Source organism: Eschrichtius robustus, chromosome 6, assembly GCF_028021215.1.
Source record: "Eschrichtius robustus isolate mEscRob2 chromosome 6, mEscRob2.pri, whole genome shotgun sequence".
NCBI classification, from domain to species: Eukaryota; Metazoa; Chordata; class Mammalia; order Artiodactyla; family Eschrichtiidae; genus Eschrichtius; species Eschrichtius robustus.
In genome coordinates this window covers 58710457-58734112 of record NC_090829.1, presented here as the reverse complement: position 1 = coordinate 58734112, position 23656 = coordinate 58710457, and the positions used below count along the sequence as shown (strand labels likewise).

The 23656-nt window shown below is 38.7% G+C and overlaps 1 protein-coding gene across 1 annotated transcript; it reads left to right on the top strand.

Annotated features, from left to right (window-relative positions):
* Positions 1 to 654: 654 nt before the first annotated feature.
* KCNMB3 (potassium calcium-activated channel subfamily M regulatory beta subunit 3) lies at positions 655 to 23656 on the top strand. Its single transcript, XM_068545643.1, is given in 5 exon segments — positions 655 to 761; positions 13849 to 14040; positions 17318 to 17382; positions 17385 to 17515; positions 21887 to 23656. Coding segments are annotated over 5 exon segments (663 nt in total). The 3' UTR covers positions 22055 to 23656.

Here is a 23656-nt window from a genome sequence, read left to right as displayed (position 1 = left end):
AATTGTGGCTCACGGGCCCAGTTGCTCCGCGGCATGTGGGATCCTCCCAGACCAGGGCTCGAGCCCGTGTACCCTGCATTGGCAGGCAGATTCTCAACCACTGCGCCACCAGGGAAGCCCAGAAACGAATTCTCTTAATCAGAACATGCAATTAACCAGAAAAAATCCATCCTCTGAGCTTGCACTCTAACAGAAAATTTATGAAAAAGGAAACGTGGCCAGGGCAAAACATTTCCTCTTTTTATAAACCATGAACTGCGTATGTCCTTCGCAAATTATACAGGGTCCCTTGGGCCTCAGAACTTTCCACAAGCGTGTAGGTCTCAATGGCGATGCACCGGCTGCTGAAGCAGAACCCAGGTGATAAGGCGGCGGCAGGCATTGGGCGACCACGGGGAGAAGGTCGGGCTGCAGAAAACCACTTAGGGCCTTGAGTCTTTTGGACGGACCGCCCTGCCAGGAATCTGCAGAACCCCCAGACAGGCCTGCCCTAACCCCCCACCTCCCCAGGAGAGTGGGCACCGCACACCACCAGGTGGCAGCTCTGGAGGCGCACGTGCTTCCGATGGCTGCCTGCGCCGGGGACTGGCGGCTCCCCTGGGACCCCACTTCTGTTGCTGTTTAAACTTCACCCTTCTGGAGCCCTCAGAGGCTATGGCTCAGGTGGGAGGAGTCCATTTTGCCCAGCCCCCTGGTCTCATGCAGCTGTTCAGCATCCCCGTGCAAATTACACTCCAGGGCGGCTGGAGACGCCAGGGGAGGTACGTCACCACCGGAATCTCTCAGCTTTCATGGGCGTCTCGCTGAACAAGTGGCTAGAAGAGCGGCCATAAGGAGTTTGGGGGTTGAGTTTGGTCTTCATCCTCTGAGGGTGTCCACTTGTCATGCCTCCCAGGGGACCCTGGAGGCTTCCGAAGCAGCACTGCTATCCAGGGGTTGCATCCTTTCTTGTTGGCTTCCTCATCTAGGCTGCAAGTTTTTGGAGGCTAGGGATCTTTTTAAACTCCTCTGTGGCTCCCCAGCAGTAGAACATGGCCCAGCACATAGTTGGTGCTCAACCAATGTCTGTTGGTTAAATGAAATTACTACCAGCATTTGTCGCATTGGTGAAATCTGCTTGGGTCTTGGAGTCACAGCCTGGGTTCAAATCCAGCTCCATCACTTAAATAGCTGTATGACTGTGGGCAAGTCACTTAGCCTCTCTCTGCCCCATCCCCTTGTCTGCTGATGGAGATAGTAATGGTCTCTGCATGCCTTAGCATACTCTCTATGTACTACTTTCTATACTATTCCATTTCACATTTTAGCTGTGGTTATTAACCACCAGCCTCTACTATTTAATGGGGAAGTGAGACAGGTTATCTTGAGGAGCAGGGGAATGCAAAGCAGAGGGGCTGTACTTCTGCCTGCCCCCAGGCGTGGGGCAGTGGGGCACTGAGAAGTGGGCACCAACATGGAGAGAAGAGCGATGCCTGAGGGTGTTTGAAGAATGAGATATTAAAACTTGCCAGCTTACTCCTGGGAGGGTACATTTTCACAGCTAAGTTCACTCACTCTATCTGGAAACCTGGATGGTTTGTTAGTGGCTCAAGTGGAGCTGGGAGCTGAGAAAGTGGAAACAGTAAAGATCATAATGGTCATCACATTGCCCACTCCCATTGTTCTTTAACTACACTCATGGGTCTTTATGTATTTGGGAGAAAGAATGCAGGAGAGTGAGAGGTAGGGGTTTGGATGGAGGTTGGGGCTGGAGGAGGAAGGAACAAACCGAAGAAAGAGATAGAGGCAAAAACATTTCTCTCCTACAAGTGAACTAATGCTTTTGTGAGAAGACAATCAAAGTGAGCCATTGTATGGCAGAAGATCAAATGACAAACATGCAAGGGAACACTTTTTAATGCCCCATTCGTAACATAATTAACTAGCTATCAGAGCAATTGTGTTCTCCCCAAAGCAATACAGCATGCCATTTTCACTTCTGAAATGCACAGTTGGATCACCCACCTTGCCTCTTGCTGAACTTCATGAACCATGTCGACTTTTCTCAACCTCCTTTGCTGTTTCAAAAGAAGTTGTTAAATAATTTTGTAATTAAAAAATAGAAGGGTAAAAATAATTACCCAAATACCTGCAACACAAACAAATTACAGGGAAATATTTATTTAACATACCCAGCACTTAGAAATTACATACACATGTGAAATGAATGTCAGCTGAATTATCAAGCTTTGATCAACTGCGTCATCCTTCTAAGGAACACTCTGCCCAAGTTACAGTGTTGGAGGGAGAGGCTGTGGGCTTCCGCAGGGATCACACCCAGATGAACATGTTCAAGCTCTTTGAAATTGAGTTTGCCTCATGCTAAGCCAGAAGGCACCTGTAGCGACTGCGGTAGTCAGGGCTGGTGGGAAAGTCAGTTCTGTCTGCAGGGGAGCAACAGGAAGGGGTGGGTAATGCCTCCAGGTAACACATTGGTTAGAAGTGAAGATTATTGCTGGCAAAGAGGAATGAAAGTGTTATTCACTCATCTCACTGGCTGGAGAACAAAATTAGATCACTCTTAAGCACTTTGAGGTCCTTTGATGAAAGGTGCTTGTAAATACCACAAACTTAATTACAGGACTGTTTATGGCCTCAGAAAACTGGAAAAAACCTAATATTCAACTATAAGGAAATGGTTAAGGAAATTATGGTATATCCAATTCATGGAATATTATGTAGCCAACAGAAGGGTTACAGAGAATTGCTACCAACGTGGGAAAGTGGTTATTATGTTAACTGAAAAATACAAGCTTAAAAAAAAAAAAATATATATATATATCCAGTGTGATCTCATTCTATTTAAAACAATATAGACGAGGGGAATAACCCAGTAAGTGAATAATAATTCTCTCTGAGTGGTAGAACTGTAGGCGATTTTTATTCTCTTCTCTAGACTTACCCATATTTTCAAAGTTTCATAAAATGAGCATACAAAATAAGTTCATTACTGTTACAAATCCTTTGACATTTATTGATGCTTTCTTTATGGCTTAGTTTGTGGTTAGGTCTCAAATATTTCATGTATGTTTGAGAAGAATATATATTCTGTAGGGGACTATATTCTACCTTTATCATTTAGAAAAAGCTTGTTAATTGCTTTGCTCAAATCTATTTCCTTACTGATTTGTCTGGTTGAGCTATCAATTACTGGGGGAGTATGTAAAAATATGTCAGTCTGATAGTGGATTTTGTCTATTCCTATCGTTCTGTCAGTGAGGCAATGCTATCAGGTACATATAAATTAGTATCATTATATCTTCCAGGTGAATTGAACCTTAAATCAATGTCATTACCTTCTTTACTTCTAATAAAGCTTTTTAACCTTAACGTTCATATCACCTTGCTTTTCATTAGACTTTGCCTAACAAATTTCAACCTTTCTGTATATCAGTGTGTTTTATTTATTTTTTTAACATCTTTATTGGAGTATAATTGCTTCACATTGTTGTGTTAGTTGCTGCTGTATAACAAAGTGAATCAGCTATACATATACATATATCCCCATATCTCCTCCCTCTTGCGTTTCCCTCCCACCCTCCCTATCCCACCCCTCTAGGTGGTCACAAAGCACCGAGCTGATCTCCCTGTGCTATGCGGCTGCTTCCCACTAGCTATATATTTTACATTTGGTAGTGTATATAAGTCCATGCCACTCTCTCACTTCCTCCCAGCTTACCCTTCCCCCTCCCCTTGTCCGCAAGTCCATTCTCTATGCCTGCGTCTTTATTCCTGTCCTGCCCCTAGGTTTTTCAGAGCCATTATTTTTTTTAGATTCCATATATATGTGTTAGCATATGGTATTTGTTTTTCTCTTTCTGACTTACTTCACTCTGTATGACAGACTCTAGGTCCATCCACCTCACTACAGATAACTCAGTTTCGCTTCTTTTTATGGCTGAGTAATATTCCATTGTATATAAGCCACATCTTCTTTATCCATTCATCTGTCGATGGACACTTAGGTTGCTTCCATATCCTGGCTATTGTAAATAGTGCTGCAATGAACATTGTGGTACGTGACTCTTTTTGAATTATGGTTTTCTCTGGGTATATGCCCAGTAGTGGGATTGCTGGGTCATATGGTAATTCTATTTTTAGTTTTTTAAGGAACCTCCATACTGTTCTCCATAGTGGCTGTATCAATTTACATTCCCACCAACAGTGCAAGAGGGTTCCCTTTTCTCCACACCCTCTCCAGCATTTGTTGTTTGTAGATTTTCTGATGATGCCCATTCTAACTGGTGTGAGGTGATACCTCATTGTAGTTTTGATTTGCATTGCTCTAATAATTAGTGATGTTGAGCATCCTTTCATGTGTGTGTTGGCAATCTGTATATCTTCTTTGGAGAAATGTCTATTTAGGTCTTCTGCCCATTTTTGGATTGGGTTGTTTGTTTTTTTTGATATTGAGCTGCATGAGCTGCTTGTATATTTTGGAGATCAATCCTTTGTCAGTTGCTTCGTTTGCAGATATTTTCTCCCATTCTGAGGGTTGTCTTTTCGTCTTGTTTATGGTTTCCTTTGCTGTGCCAAAGCTTTGAAGTTTCATTAGGTCCCATTTGTTTATTTTTGTTTTTATTTCCCTTCCTCTGGGAGGTGGGTCAAAAAGGATCTTGTTGTGATTTATGTCATAGTGTGTTCTGCCTATGTTTTCATCTAAGAGTTTGATAGTGTCTGGCCTTACATTTAGGTCTTTAATCCATTTTGAGTTTATTTTTGTATATGGTGTTAGGGAGTGTTCTGATTTCATTCTTTTACATGTAGCTGTCCAGTTTTCTCAGCACCACTTATTGAAGAGGCTGTCTTTTCTCCATTGTATATTTTTGCCTCCTTTATCAAAGATAAGGTGACCATATGTGCGTGGGTTTATCTCTGAGCTTTCTATCCTGTTCCATTGTTCTATATTTCTGTTTTTATGCCAGTACCATACTGTCTTGATTACTGTCGCTTTGTAGTATAGTCTGAAGTCTGGGAGCCTGATTCCTCCAGCTCCGTTTTTCTTTCTCAAGATTGCTTTGGTTATTTGGGGTCTTTTGTGTTTCCATACAAATTGTGAACTTTTTTGTTCTAGTTCTGTGAAAAATGTCATTGGTAGTTTGATATGGATTGCATTGAATCTGTAGATTGCTTTGGGGAGTATAGTCATTTTCACAAAGTTGATTCTTCCAATCCAAGAGTATGGTATATCTCTTCATCTGTTTGTGTCATCTTTAATTTCTTTCAACAGTGTCTTATAGTTTTCTGCATATAGATCTTCTGTCTCCTTAGGTAGGTTTATTCCTAGGTATTTTATTCTTTTTGTTGCAATGGTAAATGAGAGTGTTTCCTTAATTTTTCTTTCAGATTTTTCATCATTAGTGTATAGGAATACAAGAGATTTCTGTGCATTAATTTTGTATCCTGCTACTTTACCAAATTCATTGATTAGTCCTAGTAGTTTTCTGGTGGCATCTTTAGGATTCTCTATGTATAGTATCATGTCATCTGCAAACAGTGACAGTTTTACTTCTTCTTTTCCGATTTGGATTCCTTTTATTTCTTTTTCTTCTCTGATTGCTGTGGCTAAAACTTCCAAAACTATGTTGAATAATAGTGGTGAGAGTGGGCAACCTTGTCCTGTTCTTGATCTTGGTAGAAATGGTTTCAGTTTTTCACCATTGAGGACAATGTTGGCTGTGGGTTTGTCATATATGGCCTTTATTATGTTGAGGTAAGTTTCCTCTATGCCTACTTTCTGGAGGGTTTTTATCATAAATCGGTGTTGAGTTTTGTCAAAAGCTTTGTCTGCATCTGTTGAGATTATCATATGGTTTTTATCCTTCAATTTGTTAATATGGTGTATCACATTAATTGATTTGCATATATTGAAGAATCCTTTCATTCCTGGGATAAACCCCACTTGATCATGGTGTATGATCCTTTTAATGTGTTGTTGGATTCTGTTTGCTAGTGTTTTGTTGAGGATTTTTGCATCTGTGTTCATCAGTGATATTGGCCTGTAGTTTTCTTTCTTTGTGACATGTTTGTCTGGTTTTGGTATGAGGGTGATGGTGACCTCGTAGAATGAGTTTGGGAGTGTTCCTCCCTCTGCTATATTTTGGAAGATTTTGAGAAGGATAGGTGTTAGCTCTTCTCTAAATGATTGATAGTATTCGCCTGTGAAGCCATCTGGTCCTGGGCTTTTGTTTGTTGGAAGATTTTTAATCACTGTTTCAATTTCAGTGCTTGTGATTGGTCTGTTCATATTTTCTGTTTCTTCCTGGTTCAGTCTCAGAAGATTGTGCTTTTCTAAGAATCTGTCCATTTCTTCCAGGTTGTCCATTTTATTGGGATATAATTGCTTGTAGTAATCTCTTATGATTCTTTGTATTTCTGCAGTGTCAGTTGTTACTTCTCTTTTTTCATTTCTAATTCTGTTGATTTGAGTCTTCCCCCCTTTTTTCTTAATGAGTCTGGCTACTGGTTTATCAATTTTGTTTATCTTCTCAAAGACCCAGCTTTTAGTTTTATTGATCTTTGCTATTGTTTCCTTCATTTCTTTTTCATTTATTTCTGATCTGACCTTTATGATTTCTTTCCTTCTGCTAACTTCGGGGTTTTTTTGTTCTTCTGCGGTAGTTATTTCCACTATTTTATCTTCCAGGTCACTTCTCTGTTCTTCTGCGTCAGTTATTCTGCTATTGATTCCTTCTAGAGAATTTTTAATTTCATTTATTGTGTTGTTCATCATTGTTTGTTTGCTCTTTAGTTCTTCTAGGCCCTTGTTAAACATTTCTTGGATTTTTCTCCATTGTATTTCCAAGTTTTTGGATCATCTTTACTATCATTACTCTGAATTCTTTTTCAGGCAGACTGCCTATTTCCTCTTCATTTGTTTGGCCTGGTGGGTTCTTACCTTGCTCCTTCATCTGCTGTGTATTTCTGTCATCTCATTTTTTTTAACTTACTGTGTTTGGGGTCTCCTTTTCGCAGGCTGCAGGTTAGTAGTTCCTGTTGTTTTTGTTGTCTGCCCCCAGTGGCTAAGGTTGGTTCAGTGGGTTGTGTAGGCTTTCTGGTGGAGGGGACTGGTGCCTGTGTTCTGGTGGATAAGGCTGGATCTTGTCTTTCTGATGGGCAGGACCGCGTCCGGTGGTGTGCTTTGGGGTGTCTTATTATGATTTTAGGCAACCTCTCTGCTAATGGGTGGAGTTGTGTTCCTGTCTTGCTAGGTGTTTGGCATGCGGTGTCCAGCACTGGAGCTTGCTGGTCGTTGAGTGGAGCTGGGTCTTAGCGTTGAGACGGAGATCTCTGGGAGAGCTTTCACTGTTTGATATTACATGGGGCCAGGAGGTCTCTGGTGGTCCAGTGTCCTGAACTCGGCTCTCCCACCTCAGAGGCTCAGGGCTGACACCCAGCAAGAGCACGAAAACCCTGTCAGCCACACATCCAGATATGTGGGGAGTTTCTTGCCTTTTGGGAAGTCTGAGGTCTTCTGCCAGTGTTCAGTAGGTATTCTGTAGGAGTTGTTCCACATGTAGATGTATTTTTGATGTATTTGTGGAGAGGAAGGTGATCTCCATGTCTTACTCCTCCGCCATCTTGAAGATCCTCCCCATCTGTGTGTTTTAGATGTAAAAACATATATTTAAATCCAGTCGGACAACCTTTATCTTTTAACTGGATCATTTAATCCATTTTGATTTATTGTAATTACTGGTGTACTTAGATTTATTTTATCATGTTTTTGTGCTTTCTATCTGTCTTGTCTTTTCCATGAGTTTTTCTTTTTCCCCTTCTTCCTTGCTTTCTTTTGGATTGATTTTTTCCCCCTTTCATTCTTTCTCTCTCTACTGGTTTGGAAGTTATATCACCTCTTTGTACTCTTTTAGTGGATACTCCAGCAATTTTAGCATGCAGACTTGAACTTAAAAAGTGAAATCAATATCTTTATCATCTCCTCAAAAAATATTAGTAATTTAGAACACAATAACACTGTCACCTCCTATAAGGTACGTGCTCTTATAATGTATTTGTCTTTTAACCCCACAAGACGACATCATCACCATTATCATCATCATTTTAATTTAAAAAATTTAAAATTTAAATATTTAACTATTGAAGTTTTATTATTATTGTTATTTTGTAAGGTTTGTATCTTTACTTATCTATTTACTGCTGTAATTGCTCTTCATTTTTGACTAAATCTCAGCTCTTCTACCTGGATTGTTCTCCCTCTGCCTGAAGTAAATTCTTGACCTTTTTCTTTAGTGAGGGTCTGTTGATGGCAAACTCAGCCTTGAGTGTGTCTGAAATGCCTTTATTTCATACTTATTCTTGAGAGGTTTTTGCTGAGTATAGAGTTGACATGCTGTCTCAGCATATTGACAATATTCCTGTCTTCTGGCTTCTTTTCTTGTTATAGAGAAGTAAGCTTTCAGCCTAATTGTCATTCCTTTGAACTTAATCTGTCTTTTTCTCTGGCTGCTTTTAAGAATTTCTCTTGTCTTGGTGTCTGTGCAATATCTCTGTGATGTATATAGGTGTGGGTTTCATTTTATTTTATCCCACTTGGCTTCTGGAATCTGTGGACTGGGTCTTCATCAATTCTGTAATTTTATTATTTTTTTAAAAATATTGCTTGGCTTTCTTCTCTTCTTTTTCTGGAATTCTGAACAGACTTTATGTTAGACCCTTTCTATCTATCTTCCATGCTTCTTAACCTTTCTTCAATATTTTCCATTAAAGAAATCTCTGTATTATACTTTAGCTAAAGTATATTTAGCAATATACTTTATTTATTTTGCAGGTCCATCTATTTACTAATTATCTTTTCAGATGTATCTAATCTAACTGGTAAATCCGTCCATTGATTTTTTTATTGAAGTATAATTGATTTACAACGTTTTAGGTGTACAGCAAAGTGATTCACATATATATAATATATATATTATATGTATATATTCTTTTTCAAATTCTTTTCCATTATAAGTTATTACAAGATATTGAATATAGTTTCCTGTGCTCTACAGTAGGTCCTTGGTGTTCATTGAGCTTTTTATGTCAATTATTTTATTTTTTATTTCTAGAAATTCTGTTTGGTTCTTTTTAATATTGCCTTGGTCATGTTTTAGAGTCTTTTGCTCTTTCTGATATCCAATTCCTCCTTTATTTCTTCAAGCATATTGTAGATATATTTTTATATATTGTCCAATATCGGAAGTTTGTTTTTGGATCTGATTCTGTTGCTACTTTTTCTCACTCCAATGTCCTTATTGTGTGCTTTATGACTTTAGAATGAGAGTACATACTCCTTGAAACTTTATAGGATTCCTTCGAGACCTAGGTTGAAGGTGATCTCCTCCAGAGAATTTATGTCTTTGCTTCTGCTAGCTGCCCGAAGGCACTAACTACTTGAGATAAGATTAAGTGAAATTCTTAGCTTGAGGGTTTTAGATTTCCCAGGTAGTGTGAATTCTGGCTATAAACTCTCTTAAGGATCACCTTAAGGTTATGAAATCTCAGGGGAGATTATAGTTTTCCTCCTGTACTCAGTGTCAGGTTAGAGTAAGGCATTTTCCTTGCAGTCTCCTAGGGAGTTGTGTGTGGGAGGGAGGTGGCTACTTCCAATTCAGCCTTACACTGAGTACGAGGTCTTATGGGTCCCAGCGCTCGTTGAGAGCATTACCTCCCACACCTTTGATAGGCCCTGGGCATTGTCTTCTGTCCCTGTGTCTCCCCCAACCCCGAAACTGTGAGACTGAAGCTCAAGGTCACCAAGTTCTGCAGATGTCCTCAAGGTTAAAATTTGCTCCAGTCTACTTTCCCTTCTGGGTTCCTACTTTCACATAGTTTTTGTCCTTTGAGTATTTTAAACTCGTTTTTTAAGCTTTGACCAGAATTTTTATTGTTTACAGTTAAAGTGCGTATCTAGTCCATTTTGCTGGAGAAATAGAAGACTATTTTTTTTTTTTTTTTTTTTTTTTTGGTTTGAATATTTCTCTTCTTTATTTTTTTTTTTTTATTTATTTTTTTTTTTTAAACATCTTTATTGAAGTATAATTGCCTTACAATGGTGTGTTAGCTTCTGCTTTATAACAAAGTGAATCAGTTATACATATACAATATGTTCCCATTTCTCTTCCCTCTTGCATCTCCCTCCCTCCCACCCTCCCCATCCCACCCCTCTAGGTGGTCAAAAAGCACCGAGCTGATCTCCCTGTGCTATGCGGCTGCTTCCCACTAGTTATCTATTTTACATTTGGTAGTGTATATATGTCCATGACACTCTCTTACCCTGTCACATCTCACCCCACCCCCTCCCCATATCCTCAAGTCCATTCTCTAGTAGGTCTGTGTCTTTATTCCCGTCTTGCCACTAGGTTCTTCATGGCCTTTTTTTTTTTTTTTTTTTTTTCCTTAGATTCCGTATATATGTGTTAGCATACTGTATTTGTTTTTCTCTTTCTGACTTACTTCACTCTGTATGACAGACTCTAACTCCATCCACCTCATTACAAATACCTCCATTTCATTTCTTTTTATGGCTGAGTAATATTCCATTGTATATATGTGCCACATCTTCTTTATCCATTCATCTGTCGATGGACATTTAGGTTGCTTCCATGTCCTGGCTATTGTAAATAGAGCTGCAATGAACATTTTGGTACATGACTCTTTTTGACCTATGGTTTTCTCAGGGTATATGCCCAGTATTGGGATTGCTGGGTCGTATGGTAGTTCTATTTGTAGTTTTTTCATGAACCTCCATACTGTTCTCCATAGTGGCTGTATCAATTTACATTCCCACCAACAGTGCAAGAGTGTTCCCTTTCCTCTACACCCTCTCCAGCATTTATTGTTTCTAGATTTTTTGATGATGGCCATTCTGACCGGCGTGAGATGATATCTCATTGTAGTTTTGATTTGCATTTCTCTAATGATTAATGATGTTGAGCATTCTTTCATGTGTCTGTAGGCCATCTGTATATCTTCTTTGGAGAAATGTCTATTTAGGTCTTCTGCCCATTTTTGGATTGGGTTGTTGGTTTTTTTGTTATTGAGCTGCATGAGCTGCTTGTAAATCTTGGAGATTAATCCTTTGTCAGTTGCTTCATTTGCAAATATTTTCTCCCATTCTGATGGTTGTCTTTTGGTCTTGTTTATGGTTTCCTTTGCTGTGCAAAAGCTTTTAAGTTTCATTAGGTCCCATTTGTTTATTTGTGTTCTTATTTCCATTTCTCTGGGAGCTGGGTCAAAAAGAATCTTGCTGTGATGTATGTCATAGAGTGTTCTGCCTATGTTTTCCTCTAAGAGTTTGATAGTGTCTGCCCTTACACTTAGGTCTTTAATCCATTTTGAGTTTATTTTTGTGCATGGTGTCAGGGAGTGTTCTAATTTCATAGAAGACTATTATTATTACAACAATGAAAGTATAGCTGTGTGGGCTTCCCTGGTGGCGCAGTGGTTAAGAATCCACCTGCCAATGCAGGGGACATGCGTTCGATCCCTGGTCTGGGAAGATCCCACATGCCGCAGAGCAACTAAGCCCGTGCGCCACAACTACTGAGCCCGCGTGCTTAGAGGCCGTGCTCTGCATCAAGAGAAGCCACTGCAATGAGAAGCCCGCACACTGCAACGAACAGTAGCCCCTGCTCGCCGCAACTAGACTGCGTGCAGCAACGAAGACCCAACACAGCCAAAAATAAATGAATAAATTTATTTTTTAAAAAAAGTAGAAATCAGCATTTTTGTGAGAAATTTCATGATTTTTAAAGTGTTAGCAACAAATCCCACATTAAAAAAAAAAACAAACCACACACACAGAAAAGGCCAAACAGAACACATCTGTGGGCTGGATACTGTCCATGGGTCACCAGTTGGCAACCTTTGTTTTGGACTTTGATCCCTGGACGCCCCCTTGTGAAAGAATTTATCACCTCCTTTGCTAGAGCAGAACAGAGAGAGGGAGAGAAGAGGCGTAGGGCCACTTGAGTGGAGCTGTATGAGGACAGAGGAGAGGTGGGCGAGGGAGACGCCAGCAGCGAGGCCCTCACTGTTCTGAACGGACCGGGCCCTGGGCCAGAAAGCCATGTGGTGGATGTGCTGCCTTCTCAACAGCTGGATATGAAAGAACAAGTCAGATCCTACTTCAGGATGCTATTAATTCCAAATGTGAGCTTGCGGAGTCATTCTTTCCATATGGAATTCATAAAAGAATGTAAAAAATATTTTCAGGGGAAATATGCAATTTCCCTGGAAGATAAGTAAGTTTATAACACTATTTACATAAAATGAATGAAAGCTACTTATAGGTAATTCTTTCCTAGTCATTGATTAAACAGATCTCTAAAGACTTAACCCAGGCAACATTCCTTAGTTTTGTTACATGAAAAAAAAAAATTTATAACATCATTTTAGCTTGTTTAGATGGACTTTTAACCATGCTCTGAATATAAGATCTCATTGTGTTGCATCAAGCCTGCTTACAACCCTCAGGTGGGCGGCAAGCGGGATCATCCCTCCATCCCCCATGGGTTGGTAAATGTTCCCATTTTTTTTTTTAACATTTGTCAAAAAACGCTTTATGACTGAAATAGGACAAATGGCACATATTTAAAGTGTGCCATTTGGTAAGTTTTGACATATGTGTATACCAGTGAAATCATCACACAATCAAGGTAAAAAATATATCCATCACCTACTACCATGAAAGTTTCCTTTTGCATCCTCTTCCAACCCCCAGGTAACCGCTAATCTGCTTTCTGTCACTAAAGATAAGTTTGCATTTTCTAGAATTTTGTAGGAATGGAATCATACAGTGTGGCCTCTTTTGTTTGGCTTTTTTCACTCAGCATAATTATTTTGAGGTTCATCATGGGTACTGTGTTTATCAGTTCTCTTGCTGAGTATTATTCCATTGTATGAATGTAAGAGTTTATACTTGTCGATAAAAATTTGGGTTGTTTTCAGTTTTGGGCTCCTTACAAATGGGGTGCCATGAACATCGGTGTACAAGTCTTTGTATGATCATACGCTTTCATTTTGCTTGGTAAATAAATACGTAGGAATGGAACACCTGGGTCATAGGGTCCCATATATGTTTAACTTTTTTAGGAAATACCAACTGTTTTCCAAGGTGGTTATACTGTTTTATATGCCCATCAGTAGTGTAGGAGAGTTCCAGTTCCTTCACATCATCTCCAACACTTGGTATTGTCTGTCTTTTTGGTTAAACCCATTCTAGTGGGGGTGATATGGTATCTCCGTGTGGTTTTAATGTACAAGTTACTAATGAGCATCTTTTTATGTGCTTATTTGCTCTTTATGTAACTTCTTTGAAGTGGCTGTTGAAATCGTTAACTGGATTGTGTGGCATTACTGAGTTTGAGAGTTCTTTATGTGTTCTGGATTCAAGTCCTTTATCAGATAAATGATTTGCCAATATTTTCTTCCTGTCTGGGCTTGTTTTTCATTCTTTTAACAGTGTCTTTTGAAGAGCAGAAATTTTAAATTTTGATGAAGTCCAATTTACCAGTTTGTTCTCTTTCAGATTGTGCTTGTGTGTTGTATCTAAGAAATATTTGCCTAAACCAAGATCATAAAGGATTTGTTTTCTTCTAGAAATGTTAGAATTTAAACTTAGGCTTTTAAAAACAAATAGCTTATTTGCTTAATTTTTAAAATTGAAGTATAATTGACCTACAACACTATGCTAGTTCCAGGTGCACAACATAGTGATTCAATATTTCTATATTCTACAGAATAATCACCACTGTTCCCAATTCTTTATGAGCTTACTGAAATATCTCCTTCCCTCTTCCCACAAAGGACAGCCTTTTCTACCTCAGGGAGGAAGAGAAACATAGACCACAATGACGGAGACCCGCCAGATGTGCACAGGAAGCTGCCATCCAGTGGTGCAGAGGACCGAGCCATGCTGCTAGGGTTTGCAATGATAGGCTTCTCTGTCCTAATGTTCTTCTTGCTTGGAATAACCATTCTAAAGCCCTTCATGCTCAGGTAAGAAACAGAGAGAGACGTAGAATTTCCAGTTCAAATCAGGTGCAAGCACAGTGGTAGAGGAGGGGAGGGGAGGCTGGCTTTGGTTTCTCCAGAATCCCTGTTCCTCTCTCAGTGCTGAGTGTGGAGGAGGAGGTGGTAGGAAAGTGGAAGATACTCCTTTGCCGCTCCCCTCCTCCAATCTCAAAATTCTTTCAACAATGGTCCACATATTAGATATTTCTGTAGGTAGTAAAGTCTTTCTTTAACATGTAGGTATCACAGGGAAGGGGATGAGCATGAGCTTTTGCATGAGCATAACAGAAGTTTTTTGAGTTTGATAATATCTACCTGGCACATAGTAGTTGCTCAATAAATATTAGTTTTCTTCCTTTTAAGTAGTTTCCTTAGTAAATACATGTAATAAGTTACCATTTATTAAATACATATTATATGTCAAATATATATTATATTTTATCCTATTTAAACCTGTAGCAAGTCCATGATGGAAGCGTTATTTTATTACTTAACTTTCATTTTATGAATGAGAAAGCTGAGGCTCAGAAAGGCCAAGTAGAATACCCAAGGTCATATAGCCAGTAAAGAATCTGCCTATTCATTCTGATATAAGGCTGCTTGCCTCCTGATACTTAACTGAAGTTTGCTGCAGTGAGGAGGATGGGAGTGTTGATTAGGGCTGTAGAGGAGCTGTTTAATTTTGGAGACTGGCTCACACAACATGGGGTACTTTGGAGGAGGGCGGCACTGGGTAGGGGGTAAGCAAGGTATACCTCCCCTTTGGCTAGCCAAAGAGCAACAGAAGGCCCGGGGATACGGGAAGAGGGAGGCCTAGGAGTTCAGTGAAGAAAAAGGGTCATAGAAAAGGAACTGTGTGGCCTGCTTTTGTTATTCTGATATCAGATTCATCTCCCACCACTCCTGGGTTACCATTGTTAGGGCAATAATATGGAGGTTATCCTCCACTGTAGCACCCAGTGCCACCATTAGAAGGATTCCAGGGGAATTGTCTCTCTGATATTAGCAGCAGGAGAATCTGTTCTGCTGCTGATCAACCAGTTTGCTTTTATTCAGTGGACACCAGGAATCTTTTATCTGGTTGTGTTTCCTTCATTGCTTTGGCTGCTAGGAAGCTCAGAGCCAAATTTGTGGCCCAGCTTTTATAACTATAGGGGATCTTATGGTCTGGAGGCTACATGTTTGTACCTCACTCTTGCCTTCATTCTAGCTTTCTACCTTCCTTTTCCTGTTACTCCATTTTCCATCTATATATCTATATCTGCATTATATACATCTACATAAGTTCAATAAATGTGTGAGTGTGTGCAGGTCAGATTATGTTTTTTAAATGTGATATGTGATATATTTGGGAGATGGTTTGAAGTTACCTTCTGTAAGCTAGTACCAAACTGTTACTCATATTTAAAACTTACTTTTCTACGCATTTCTGGAAATAGTTTGCTGGAAGTAATTAAGGGAATGTTTAAGAGTGGTGAGTTCTCATCTCTCTTGCCTTGTGATCTTGTGCCACCAGAGAATAGTTTTGCTTCATAAAAGATGAAAGTTTTGCTTCATAAAAGTTGAGAGGCTTGGGTAGCTCATACCTATCCCCACTCCCTCATACCCTCATTTCTCAGTCAAACGATGGAATTTGTCTATTTGTAGACAAATAGACGCACAATACTATTGAAAGAACATGCTGAATGTTTCAGCCTTAAATACATTCCTGGTTCTACCTGAAAGCCTCTGGCCTGGCCCTTGTACATAGGAAAGAATATCCCACTCTCTATATTGGAGCTTCCTGAAATCTTCAAGGAAGGTTCAAATCAAACTCTGTTTGGCACTTGGTTAGGATTTAGAGTTTTAAGTTCTAACACAGAAAGGCAGACAGCTCTAAATACTTTAAGATGCCTGGTCTAAATAAGTAGAGAAATTAATTTTGTGAAAATCAGGTCAGTGCTAAACCTGTGAAAGGACCTTATTTTCCATTTTTGTATTTTCACTTGCCCAGTATTTTATCCTTCTAAGTCCATATCTAGTGATTTTTTTTTTTATGCCCTGGGCCTTGAGATCATGTTAAAATGCACTGTGTGTCACGGGTTTGTTATGTTAATAAAGAAAAATGATTACATACAGTCCAAGATCTTAATGAGAGTGCAGTCTGAACCTAGCTAAACAATGCTTTTCAAACATTCTGGCTTTAGAATTTGCTAATCTAACTTCTTGTGTTTAAGGCACAGGGAAATAAACACAAAGACTCACCTAGATGTGAGTGTGAGGATACATGAGGAGGTGGACCTGTGCATTCAATCAGAGCCTTTCCTCTCACTCTCGTTTACTTTATCTTGGACCTGTTCTCTAACTATTTTATACACAAGTGTCCTTTCTCTTCAACACCACCGCAAAGTCTTCATGGGCAGGAATTTTGTCTACCCCGTCTCACTGCCCCTGTGACATCCTGTATATGCAGTGCATGTGCAAATTCTCAAGGAATGTTTTCCAAGTAAAATTTAATTCAGTACAACACGTATTGAGCCTCTACTGTGTGAGAGGCATTGTGCTTTATGCTTTGAGGAACATAAAGACGAATAGGATATAGTTCTTGACCTTAAGGAAATTACTAATAGTAAAAACATGGCAAGTTTTCTAATGAGAGATTCCCCATATGATTTGCATTTGCCTCTTTGGAAGTAGAGTGGAATTGTACCTTGTTACCACAGCTTTCGGAGGCTATGTTGTCTAAGAGCCCTGTGGTTGGACTCCTTCCAAAGGCACGTTTTCACCAGGACAAGCCAGTGGGTGCATCTTGAGATGATGAGGCAGGAGAGATAAGATTTCTGAGTGTGAATCTTTGTGGTTATGGTATTTAGGATAATATTGCTCAAAGTGTGGTTCTCCAAATACCTGCAACTTAAATACTATTAAATATACAGATTCCTGGGCCTCAACTTGGATCAACTGAACCCAAATCCCTGGGAGTGAAGTCATCGAACCCACGTTTTAACAAATTCTTCATTCTAAGAAACCCACTCAGGTGATTCTGAAGTTTGAAAACCATTGATCTATAGTGAGAAATATGCAAGGAGGGTCATAATTGAGATGGAACTTGGCACTTTGCTGCTGTTTGTCCCATTGCAAGGTTCTCCATGCTCTCAAATCATTAGATGCCTTCTGTAATCATCCTACGTTGCTTTGAAATAGATGCCTTGGGTTACCACATTAGAAATATAGGACTAAATTTTCTAGGGGTGAAAATCATTTATTTTTTTCCAAATTGAAGCACCCAGAGAGAAGAATCTAACTGCACTATCATCCACACGTACATCTTGGACGACCGGATGGACTGTCTTTCACCTGTGGTGTGGACTGCCGATGTCAGGGCAAGTACCCGTGTCTGCAGGTGTTTGTGAACCTCACCCCTTCAGGTCAGAAAGTGCTCCTACATTATAATGAAGAGGCTGTCCAGATAAATTCCAAGGTAGCGTAAAGTTCATGCAATGAAACAGTTCTAATTATGGCAGCTTTTCCATGGCAGACTGTCCCTAGCAAGGTGCAGTAGCCATCTCTAGATAAATCTGTTTTCTTCCAGTGAACATTGTGACAATGACCCAATCAGGATAAATGAAGCTAAAAGCATTCTTGGAGGAAAAATGGGGTATATAGAAAAGAGAGGTCACATTGGTGTCTGGAATTTAAAGACTGGGCCAATGAACAGAGTTATTTATAATTCTTATTTTTGGAGGTCCCATTCCCCATCATATCGAAAAGGTTAAAATGTACTTACAGTCCACCTTAAATCAAACAAATAATTTTTCTTATCAAAGAAATTAAAAGATTATCCTTTAAAGGGTACTGAACAGGTTCATATGATTTAAAGGATACATTTTCACATAACTATAAAAGTTGAGTTGTATTAGATTAGTTGACATTTTACAGTGTTGTGTTTACTTAAGCACTAATTTCAATCTGATGAGTTTGGTTTTCTATTTCGGATGCAATAATCTTTAAGGTCTCAAACAGTTTTGTGGGCCCTTGGCACAGTGTTGTGAGTGCTTAGTGGATATGGCGATAAACCTCAACGTCTTTATTCCCACATCCTGTTTAGTGCTCAGAAATGGCCATTTCACTATTTGCCCTCCTGGCAACCCTTCCCCATGAGCTATGTAATAGGTTTCGTCACCTTCTGAGATTAAAACTCCTCACAGCTTCAGTCTAAAGCGATTTCAGAATTTAAACTTTTGTTTAAGCGCTTGTTTTCGGAGACAGTGCCCTCACCTTTCTCCCTCCTCCATATTCCTAGTGCTTCTGTACACCTAAGTGCTACTGGGATAGAAATGATTTGCTCGACAGTGCTCTGAACCTAGAGGAATTCTTTGATCACAAAATGGGACCCCCTTTTCATGCTTCCACACTCCAGACAGCCAATCCGAAGACGTCATTCTCATAAAAAACATGACCAAATGGTTATCTTCCACTGTTTATTTTGGCCTTCATGACTGATAGATGGCGCCCTGACAGTTGGCATGGTGAGATTAACACAATACCCGTCCCTCTGATGTGAAGAATATAGCACTGCGCTCAGAGACGAGGAAAGTGACAAAGTTCCTTACATGGCACCGCATCAATTCAAACTGTGGAGTGCTGGGAGGAGCAAAGGAAGGAGCAGAGAAATCTTAAGCTGGTGGCCAAATTAAAGTCTGGGCCTTCAGATACCTGCAATTTCTGCACTTGAGGACCTAATTATGCCTGCTTGCAAACTAACCATGTAGAAGCAAGGTATGACATTTCATGTGGGAAAGACAAATCTCATTAAGAAGTCTCATTATGTATTTATTTATTCTATAAGTACATATAAATTCACCATGTTTTTTTACTCCAAATCTCTCCACGTCAGCCAGGGAAGCACGTTTTGTTTCCACAGGGCAAACTGAGCTCACAGTCACTGTGCTTCCTCTAGTATCAGCTCTAGCTAGAACTCGTCATCATGGAAATAAATGATGAGGGTTTCTAACCTATTGAGCACTGAACAGCCAGTCTAGTTCTATGCAACATAGTTCACATTAAAACATTTCTCAAAGAAGTCTTAGTGAAGAGCAGTTCATTCACTGTAGGAAGATAATAATCTGATAATTTCAGAAAATGTGGACCTACTGTTTTACCTCACCATCCATGAGAAAGGAGGAAAGCCGCTGCCTAGGAAATTCACTAAGCTTAGCCTTATTTGTACTTAACCTTGCCGTGTACCATGTGATTTTTCTTTGAGCGACAAGTTTTTCTAATTATGCTTTCCGTAAGCGCATTTTGTTCTTCGTGTACATTCTGGAGGGAGTGGGAGAGATAGCTAGAAATGTGTTATGAAGTAGGGAGAAGCTGTACTGGATGGAATTTAACATTCACCTCAGGTAATCCGCATCACAGAAAAGTCCCACATGGATAGTCAACAGTTGTCCGTACTTTAATTAATGAATCAACCATGGTTATTAAATACTGTCACAAGACTCTCCCAACAAGTGCTTTCCAGGTTAAGCTGAATATGAGTTGAAAACAGAGTTCGTTCTGAAACCAGTGTTCCTCAAAGTATCTTTACAATTTTACTAAAAAAATTGTACATCATGGACAATAGAAAGAATGACTTTTGAAACAACTTTTATACGTAGATGTAGTCAAAACAGAAACTTTGACTCTAAGCCAATTTAATTCCTTTTAGCAAATAAGTGCAAGTCACACATTATTAAATAAACTGAATAATAGAGCACTATTGACTTCACCAGCAGTGAACAATTTTGGTGTTTTCTCCTCTTTCTAGTGTGGAATAGTGGAGAGAACATGTATCTCAGAGTACAATTTTTTTGCATTTGTAGGCCATAATTACAACTTTTCAGATATGTATCCTTGGGCAATTCAGCTGAACAGTTTGAGCCACTCTTATCTATTAAATGGGGATGATCTCTTCTTTCATGAGGTTATTTTTAGGGAAGAAACAAGGAAGAGTATGTAAAACACCTAGCTTAGTTTCTGGTACGTAGTAGAGGTGCTCAAAAATGTTAGTAGGTAACAAAACTTTTGCTAAGTTTCAGTTTTCAGTCGGCCTTATCCCTCTTCTGGGTATATACCCAAAGGAAATGAAATCAGTACCTCCAAGAAATATCTGCATGCCCATGTTCACTGCAGCTCTATTCACAACAGCCAAGATATGGAAACAACCTAAGTGTCCATCAACAGATGAATAAATTGTGATATATATATATATATATATATATATATATAGTGTATAAATACATGCAATGGAATATTTTTCAGCCTTAAAAAAAAGGAGATCCTGCCATTTGCAACAACATGGATGAACCTGGAGGGCATTGTGCTAAGTAAAATAATTCAGACACAGAAAGGAAAAAACTGCATTTCACTTATATGTAGAATCTAAAAAAGTCAAATACATAGAAAGCAGAGAGCAGAATGCTGGTTACCAGGGGTGGGGAGGTGGGGGAAATTGGGGAGATGTTGGTTAAAGGGTACAAACTTTGTTACAAGATGAATAAATGTCGAGATCTAATTTACAGCATGATGACTATAGTTAATAATACTGTATTGAATACTGGAAATTTGCTAAGAGAATAGAGTTTAGGTGCTCTCATCACGCACACACACAAAAGGTAACTATGTGAGATGATACGTTAATTGGCTTGACTGTAGCAATCATTTCACTATGTATACGTATATCAAATCATCATATTGTGAACCTTAAGTATACACAATTCTTATTAAAAATAAATTCATTCGGTCTTGGTACCTTTTGTTGGACAGCTGGGTATAGGGGCTGGGGTAGGGAGCTGCAGGAAAGGATTCCTCCCCACCTTCTCTTGGCTAAATATCATATGCATTTAAGGTCCAGAACATGCTGTTTAAAAGGTCGTAATAAATTATTTTGTATGCCAAAGACTTCCCCGTAATAAAATATATGTATGCGTACACACTTTAAATCATTCTGTAAATTGAGATTCTCTAGATTTCTTAAATTAAGGGCACATATCTATTCCATTTCTTAGTAAGTTTGACACCCATCTAACAATATGCAGTTCTTTGGATTTTTCTTCTAAAAAATTCAAAACAGTCTGAAACCTGAAGTGTATGAAAGTGTGAAACCTAAAGTGTTTCAAATACTACAATTTTCCATTTATATAGTGGCTACTTGGTTCATCTCAGGAAAGAGGGACATTATGCTTGAAGAACAAAGTCAGTTTACAACAATGTTAACTCAGTCACTCTAACCATATGGCAGATAAACAAAATTTTAGCAATTATTTGCTGTGAATTGCTTAGAAGTACTAAATATCAATGCCCATGTGCATTACTGGTCCAAGAAAAGCCCAGACTTACCTTTTGCAAGGTTTATGATAGCTGAATGCAAAACCAGTTTGCTTCTAGCCGAACTTCACTTTTAGGTTCTAGTCATCAACTGACTTGGGAAAAAGTCTGTCCACACATACAAACACATTCATACATGTATGTGTACACATATATTTCTGCTTAAAATACAAGCACATAATTCTTCATGCTTAAAGGAAGTTAGTTAATATTTAAACAGGTATTTCTCTAATATTCATCACTTTACTGGGACAGAAAAATTGGCTTTTAAGGCATAATAGTTTCAGGTTTTTAGTCAACTATACTTAGTCATTATTGACAAGAACTCAAATTCAGCTAAATTTTGATTATTAGCAACACTGGTTTGCTGTTAAGTATTAAAAAGAAGTGGCAAAATATAATTATCACAGTTTTTTGTTTAACATATAGTACACTAAGGATTGTTTGGACACAAGTCAAAGTAATATTTTTTTTTAATAAACAGCGTGACGTTACAGACTGCAAAGTTAAAGTAAAGCAGACATTGACAGTTTCTGGTGAGCACAAACAGTTAAGTGCAGTCACAGGCCAAACTTCTTGCCAGGAACAGCAAGAATGGGGAGAGGTCTTAAATTTAGTGACACTGTATTATTCTATATTCTCAGTACAATAACACATGCACTTGCTGTGCCAAATACTTTTTGGGCCATCATTAAAAGAACATTTAAAAACATTTTCCTCCTAACTAATGCAGTCTACCACAGGACTCCAACTCATTGAATGACAAAATATAGTGAAATAGATTTGCTACAATAAATCGGGCTAAAGAGGGTGATGGGAACTCCTTTTTGAAGCTTCCAAAGTCAACATTTGATGTATCAGTAGTCTAATTTTGGTAGTGCCACGTTCCCAAGATGTTAAAGTGTTACGTTCTAAAAGCATACATTCTTTTAGATTTTATTCAATCCAATAAAGTCTGAGGACTGAGTCACATTGAAACCATTAACTGCATTTGAAACTTTGGTTCCATAGCCAAAAACATTTCTACAAATCAGATGAAGGCCAAGCTGTCCAAAACTCTTAGGAACATAAATCTGGTAAGAGGATTTTTCTTATGAAATCAATGGATAGTGACCACATTTGGAAATTTATACTAGAATTAAGTTTAGTCTTATTAAAGATATTCTGAGAAAATAATAAAACATTGAAGGTTTTCTGCCTCCTTGCTATCCTAGAAGGATTAACAAAAGTAAGAATCACCTAAAAGTATACATGGCTCTTAGCATAACCACAAAATTATTGTAGTGAGAGATTAAATAATGTTTTAGATAGATTCATAAACTTAATTTAATGCTTACAAAATGCATTACCCTCCCCATACTTACCAACATGAGGACTGGAGTCTACTGTTGGTAGTGAAAATCAGCTACCAAACTACACTAATATGTACAGTGGACTGATTTTACTTTTTTCTTCCCTGCTAAAACTCTTAAGTGTAGTTGTGTAAAAATTAAGTTGTACGATTTTCTTATGGCTCGTAACTATCACTTTATGCTAACTAGCATGGCTGAAATATGAACATATCTAAAACCAAGCAAAAGGAATGGCGCTGCACTGATAAAAAGTGCAAAACCTTACTCAAGTGGAGTACTTGAAGGAAATAAGCTTGTTTAAAAACTAACATCCCAACTTGGGAAACTCCTAATCAATTTTAAACTCTTCTGAATTTTAGAACCTTGATGTTTTCACCTTTTATAAAAGATGCCTCTTGACTAGGGCTAGCAAGCACTGTGTATACAAATAGAAATGTCTGCAAATATACACACACCAATTTCACTAATAATAAAGAAAACAAAACTAATTTCAAATGCCGAATTCAAGAACCTAGTACCATGAACCTCCTGGCACTACTGCCTTTTCCTAATGGTTGGAGCAATGATTAAATTTTAACACAAATTTTTTCTTAATGTCTCCAATGCCACTAAAAACAAGGCATGCCAACTCTGACTTTATAAATCTAAAATACAGTGCCCTGCAAATTTCTGTCGTATCAGAGCCGGAAGTACTGAGATTTTGACTCATCTATTTTTTTTCCTTATTAACCTTCTGAGGTAGAGTTACCCATCCAATTTTATCAGGACCATAGTTATCTTGAGCTATACACTATATTCGTTTCAGAAAGTGAAAATAACTTTTAAGAGAAAAGAAAAAAGGCTTCCCAGGCCATGGCACATAAGATACATTTACAATTTTTAATGTAATAATTAAAAAATAA